Raw genomic sequence first — 6,990 nt, 5'->3', positions numbered from 1 at the left:
TGAAGGTAGCATTGTTATGGTTGCTGTGATTTTCCTGGGTTTGAGGGATTTTAAGCCACATGAAATGTTCTGAGGAGTGAGTGTGAGTGTGGCTGTTCTGCTCTGCAGCCAGGCTGGGGGTGGAGCCTGGCTGGAGCTGCTGCAGCTCCTCTGCCTGCTCTGGTCCAGTGCCCCGAGCTTGGGCACCGTGAGCCCCCCGAGCCTGGAGCACAGCCTGGGGCAGCTCAGCCCTGCACAGGAGCTGCTCCTCCCCTGCTGCCCACACTGCCCTCCCTGATCCCCCTGACACCACAGGGGCTCCCAGGAGCTGTCCCCTTCACTGCCCATGCACACAGAGCCAGGAGAGGCTATGAGCCTTGTGTGAGACTCACTGCTGCTCAGAGAGCATCAAACACACACAGACACAGACACAGGCAGTGTGAGTATTGTAATAGGCACTGCAGTATGAGTATTGTAACAGACACTGCAGTGTGAATATTGTAACAGGCACAGGCAGTGTGAGTATTGTAACAGACACAGGCAGTGTGAATATTGTAACAGGCACAGGCAGTGTGAGTATTGTAACAGACACAGGCAGTGTGAATATTGTAACAGGCACAGGCAGTGTGAGTATTGTAACAGACACAGGCAGTGTGAATATTGTAACAGGCACAGGCAGTGTGAGTATTGTAACAGACACAGGCAGTGTGAATATTGTAACAGGCACAGGCAGTGTGAGTATTGTAACAGACACAGGCAGTGTGAATATTGTAACAGGCACAGGCAGTGTGAGTATTGTAACAGACACAGGCAGTGTGAATATTGTAACAGGCACAGGCAGTGTGAGTATTGTAACAGACACAGGCAGTGTGAATATTGTAACAGGCACAGGCAGTGTGAGTATTGTAACAGACACAGGCAGTGTGAATATTGTAACAGGCACAGGCAGTGTGAGTATTGTAACAGACACAGGCAGTGTGAATATTGTAACAGGCACAGGCAGTGTGAGTATTGTAACAGACACAGGCAGTGTGAATATTGTAACAGGCACAGGCAGTGTGAGTATTGTAACAGACACAGGCAGTGTGAATATTGTAACAGGCACAGGCAGTGTGAGTATTGTAACAGACACAGGCAGTGTGAATATTGTAACAGGCACAGGCAGTGTGAGTATTGTAACAGACACAGGCAGTGTGAATATTGTAACAGGCACAGGCAGTGTGAGTATTGTAACAGACACAGGCAGTGTGAATATTGTAACAGGCACAGGCAGTGTGAGTATTGTAACAGACACAGGCAGTGTGAATATTGTAACAGGCACAGGCAGTGTGAGTATTGTAACAGACACAGGCAGTGTGAATATTGTAACAGGCACAGGCAGTGTGAGTATTGTAACAGACACAGGCAGTGTGAATATTGTAACAGGCACAGGCAGTGTGAGTATTGTAACTCCCTCAGAGAGGGAGGAGCACAAAGACACAGGACATTTGAGTTTTATGTGGATTGCAGAAATCACCTGTAGCACCAGAATGACAGGCCCACCACTCCAGTTTATTAGTACAGTTACAAATTTGTGTGCTTGCATCTGAAGTCTCCCAAACTGACCTCAGGAAACAGTGAAGTTGTCAGTGTACAAGTGAGCAACTTCCCTTCATAGCCAGGAGTCAGATCTTCACAGCACTAAAAATACAAGAGAAACATTGAGTTAGGATGACAGTTTGTTGTTTCATGTAATAAAGAATAACAAGTGAAAAATGGACAGAAAGAGCCATTTCAGCCTGCTCAGGAGTCAACATTAGGTACCATACCAAAGGGTGTGTTTGGCACTGAGAGAGCAGCAGCAGCTCTGTGGGACACAGGGGCTCAGCCTGTGCTGGTGTCTGTGCTGGGGCACACCTGGACCATGGAGCAGCAGCACTGCTGGCCTGGAGTCACAGCCAGGAGGATGCCACCCTGTCACAGGTCACTGCCAGAATCCAGCCCACTTGAAACCCACCACAGAAAAAGCTTTTCTACTGAACAAAAAGCAGAAAATTGTTTTGTGAAAGGCAAAAGGCCTTTTGCATCTTTGAAAGGTCTGTCAGTGTTTCTCATGAGATCTCCATGCAGGCCAGGAGCTGTGGCTGCAGAAAGGCTTTGTGCATCCCTGCCTGTCTGCTCCCTCCTTCCAGTGACCTGGCAGAACTTCCCAGCAGCTCCTGCAGCAGCCACAGGGGGTTCGTGGGGGCTGAAAAGGCTTTTTGTGGTAATTTACAGAAAAATTAAAGGCTGCCCTGTCTCCCCTTTCAGTCTATCAAAGAGCACCCTGCTTGTGACTGCACTGGTGGTGGAATCACCTCCAGAGGAAAATGTGTTCCTGGGCTGAACAGAAGCAGCTCCACTGCCTGTCACAGTGCTTGGCTCTGGTGCTGCTCTTAGGGAGCTGGAACACAGGGAAACAATGCCTGTAAGGAATGGGAGATGCTTTGGTCCTGCAGCACAAGGAATCCTGGTGCTGTACAGAATCTGCTGTGGGGTGCTGCCTGCTCTCAGCAGCACTGCCCTGCCTGGCTGGAGGGAGGCTGAGGTGTCCCTGTGCTGCTGTGGCACAGAGCTGTGCCCTGGGGCTGGGTTCAGTGCCCCCCTGTGCCCTTGGCTGCTCCCTGCCTCCCCTGGATGGGGCCATGTCAGCATCTGCCTTTGGGAACTTACTGAAACCAGCAGCATGGAAATGTTCTCCTGCAGTTCCTGTGGCACCTCCCTGCTGAGGGCTCTTGTGGGTTTCATTCTTCTGCTCCACATTTCATGTTAAACTCAAGTAAATCTTCAGGTGGGGTTTGACACCTGCAGAGCAAGGGTAGCAGTACCTGTGCCAGTATTACCTGGGCATCCCAAGCATCCAGTGCAGACAGCCCAGAGCTGGGCTCTGCCAGGCTGGTCACAGACAGAATTCTGAACAATGTGTAAAACCTGAAGGAAAGGATTTTGGGCTTGGTGTGCAGAGCCCATGACCCTTCCAAGCACAGGATCCGGAGAACCTGACCCCATGCTGTGAGCCACTCACTCTGTATTCCTGGCTCTGTGAAACCCTCCTCCCTCCCTAAACACACAGTCAGATTGCCTCAGGATGCCCCAGTCCCTCCCTGCAGAAAGGCCAATGTCCCATCAGAGGAGCAGGGGCAGTGCTTGCTGCTGGTGCCTGTGGGCAGGGGGGTCACACAAGGTGTCCCTGGTGTCCCTTCCCAGCACTGACACTGAGTTTCTCTTGCTGCAGAAGACTCTTTTTTTATCCCCTCCACTTGTTCTGTGCCACAACACAACCAATTTCCCTTTCTGGCCCTGCCTGGCAGTGGTGCCCATTCCCTGCATCAGCTCCTGGCAGCAGCACCCCTCAGTCCCCAGGGGCTGTTGCAGGGCCCTTCTGCAGGTGCACAGCCCTTCCCATACCTGTGCTGAACCCGAGTGTGCAGCAGGCACAGGCAGGAGAGCCTGACTTTAGAGACCAGCCCAAACACCTCGGCTCAGCCCTGGTGTCCAGCCCAGCCCTGATCCCCACACAGCCCCTGACCTGTGGCTCTTCATTCTGGGAGCACCAGTGGAAGAGCTGTTCCATTTGAAAGCAGGTTTTCTTCTCACAAAATGGTATCAGGATGTGCAATTGATGCTGTCCATCTTAGGGCAAATGACAGCCAGCAAGAGTCCCTGCAAAGCTGCAGGGATGGGGTGGGCTGAGCTGGCTCTGGGAGGAGCAGGGCTGCTGTGCTCTGGGCTTTGCTTGGTTTATGGCATTGCTGTTCTGGCCTGAGGCTGCAGGACCATGGAAGTCCTTGATTCAGGACCCTGCCAGGCCAGGGGGGGCACTCAGAGCTCTGCAATGGGATGGGCTTTGCATGCACCTCAGGAGCCCTGTGCCACTCTGCTCTCAGCAAGGAAGGGCTGTTCTTTCTATCACTGTACATCTCCTCCAGGTTTTACTGTTGAGTTTCCTTAGCACATATTCACTTGATTGATTTTACAAATAATACCTTGTTTTATAGTGTCCATGAACCCAGACACTCTGAAACTGGTTTTTCAGGCCCTACTGAAAGCAGCAGCTGACTTTCCATTGCCTGCAGAAAGTGCTGGGTGCTCCTGTTCACTCCACACCATTACATTTTCCCTTAGCATTGCATGTTTCCTTGCTTGGAAAAGCAATCCCTGGCACCAGGAGGTGCCAAGTGAGCATTTGGCAGCCACTGCACACACCTCTGTACTGAACACAGTTTGGTGGTAAGAGTGTGCACATTCAGTGTCCTGCACAGAGATTGCAGGTTTTCTTTTTTTTTTTTAATTTAGGCAGCTAATCCCTGTAGGTTTAAACTGGTCCCCTGCTCAGTACTGGGGGAGCATCACTGGTGGGCAGAGAAAAGCAGTGGTGGCTCAGCAGAGAGTGCTGGTTCTGGCAGGGTGAGCAGGGCTCTTGGGGCTGGTGCTGTCTGACCTGAGCCCAGGTGCTGCAGGCAGCCCCCACAGCTCTTTGCCTGGCCTCTTCCCAGCACTGGCTGTGGGTTGTTTGCAGCATGCTCTCTGCATGATTTCTTCTTTAATCTTCTGTGTTTTCCATCTTCAAGCTGTCCCATGAGAGTGTTTGTTGCCCTCATTTCTTCCCACTCCCTCTTATCCCTCTTCCTCTCTGCTCCTCTTATCCTCCAGTCCTTTTTTCTGCCTTAGCTGTGTGCACATTGTCCCCACCTCAGCAGACATCAAAGCGATGTAAAGGATTGGATGTCCCTTTTGTGAGTGATCTCCTTGCCCTGTCACTGTGAATATTCATGTGTCTCCGGGCTGCAGCCGCCCTGGGGTGAAGGAGCACCTCCACCACCAGTGGGTCTGTGGTGCCAAATTTGAGCAGAGATAACTGCTTTGGTTCAGCAATACCCTGCAGCAGGAGATTTTACAGGTTAATTCCAAACCAGTATGTAGAGTTGCACCTTTTTGTGCTGCATCTTCATTGGCCTTTGATTCCCCTCCTCCCCAGTCCTGGGGCACAGCACACCCGGTACTTCTCAGGTGCTTTTGGTGCCCATTCCCCGACTGCTTCTTGTCATATCATTCTTTCCAGTCCAAATGTTTTCAGCCATTTCAGTCTTGATTTCTCTTTTAATTTTATTTTTCATGTCACTGGTGTAGAACTGGCCTTTGTCCAGGTGTTGTCCTCCAGCACAGCCCACAGGAGTAGCTGTGGGGCAGCATCTGAGGGTGTAAAGGGGTGCAGAGCAGGGAAAGCACAGCCAGGTCCCTGCAGGGAGGAGCTGAGCTCCTCCTGAGCTGCTCCTCTTGCCTGGGGGAGCAAGGTGCCCCCAGGGCCTGTCCCCCTCCTCCTGGTCTGGCTGGGCTGGGGGCTCACACCCTTTGCCTCCCTGTGCTCTCACAGATTTCAGCTGAGGTGGGAAAATCTGTTAGAATCTGATGAAACAATCACTGAACTGGGAATTGGATCGGATTGGGAATTGGAATTGTCCAAAGCCCAGGTGAAGTGCTGGACAAATGGCAGGGAAGAGCTGCTTCTGTTGAGCCCTTGGAGCACACAGCTGAGCTCCCAGCCGTGGTCACCTCCTCCTGTGATTTACCAGGCTCCAAAGTACATTGAAATACATGAATAGTCATCAATGGCAGGCAGCAGCTGAGCTGCTGAATTTCAGCCTCAGAAAGGCAGGTGAGAAGTGAAGCTGAGCTGACATCTCCATCACCCAGCACAGCCTGAGCTCCGCTGTGAGATCAGAAGTGTCTGAGCCACGGGTGAAGAGCAGGGCTTGGAACATCTTCTCTTACATCAGGGAGCTTTGTTTACTGCAAGAAGCTCTTTTGATTTCTTAACCCAAGAGTGAAGCCTTCTGGCATTGAGCTTGTGGGATAATAACAGAAAGGATAATTCAGTGCCAGGGGAACCTCTCAGCCAGCCCAAGCAGTGGAGCACCAGCACGGTTTCTGTGGAGGTGGGAGTGCGTGGTACCTGTTGCCTTTGCTCTCTTGCTGACAATACATAAGCCTAAGTAGGTCAAACAGGAGCAATACTCATTTTTAAAAGAGAACTATAAGCATTTCTAGTTTCTCTCTCTCCCTCTCTCTCTTTTTTTTTTTTCCCAGGACTTTAATCTTTTATATGAAGAAGCAAAGTATTACCAGCTGCAGCCAATGATTAAGGAACTTGAGCGATGGAAACAAGAGAAAGAACAAAGGAAACATTTCCAGCCTTGTGACTGCTTGGTTGTAAGAGTGACTCCAGATCTGGGGGAGAGGATTGCACTGAGTGGGGAGAAGGCTTTGATAGAAGAGATCTTCCCGGAGACGGGGGATGTCATGTGCAACTCGGTGAACGCGGGCTGGAACCAGGACCCCACGCACGTTATCAGGTTTCCCTTGAACGGATACTGCCGCCTGAACTCCGTGCAGGTAATGAGCGGCCCCTCCTGCCGCCTGCCCGGCCCGGGCTGCCTCTGCACTGCGTCCTCTTCAATTATATGCAAATTATTTGCTTCTGCCCAATTACTTTCAGTGCTTATACTGCAAGGAAACATTTTTCTGCCTGGTGAGATCACAGTCTTTCAGGTTTTTCTAAGTCTAAGCAGAAAAATACATTTAGATTTTGTGTATGTTAGTGCCATGCTGGCCTCATAATGGTGTTATACTGATAAATGCTAATTTTTTTCATCAATGTATAGCCTTTGGCAGTTTTTTTTTTCCTCCAAAGTGCCTCTAGGAAGAAAGAGAGAGTTCCAAAAACTACAAAAAAAAATCTCCACACCATTTTATAGAAAATGCAACAATGTGTAAATGCATAATTTATGTCTCACTCATAATTAAATGATGGTGCCTGCGGGATGGACTTAAAAAAATTGATCTCTGCACTTTTTTTTTTTTCAAAAGGATGTTCTATAAAAATTGCCCAGAGTATTTTAAACAAAAATGTATTTCATTTTATACCCAGAGTTTTGACATTAGGTTTAAAATTAAACATATGAAACAAAAGAAGATAACTGGACAGATAGGTGG

At 49.9% G+C, this 6,990-nt stretch overlaps 1 protein-coding gene across 2 annotated transcripts in view; it reads left to right on the top strand.

The window, feature by feature from the left end:
• Positions 1–6,990, top strand: part of KCTD15 (potassium channel tetramerization domain containing 15) — a 51,977-nt gene that overhangs the window by 36,287 nt on the left and 8,700 nt on the right. For both annotated transcript variants that reach the window (XM_031063183.1, XM_031063182.1), the window contains one exon: positions 6,085–6,390. In XM_031063183.1, the coding sequence (XP_030919043.1) occupies positions 6,085–6,390 (306 nt within the window). The remainder of the gene's footprint in view (positions 1–6,084; positions 6,391–6,990) is intronic.

This window comes from Geospiza fortis, unplaced genomic scaffold (assembly GCF_000277835.1).
Source record: "Geospiza fortis unplaced genomic scaffold, GeoFor_1.0 scaffold383, whole genome shotgun sequence".
Classification (NCBI taxonomy): domain Eukaryota; kingdom Metazoa; phylum Chordata; class Aves; order Passeriformes; family Thraupidae; genus Geospiza; species Geospiza fortis.
Note: the sequence above shows the minus strand (reverse complement) of the source record. Positions and strands in the feature narration are given on the sequence as shown.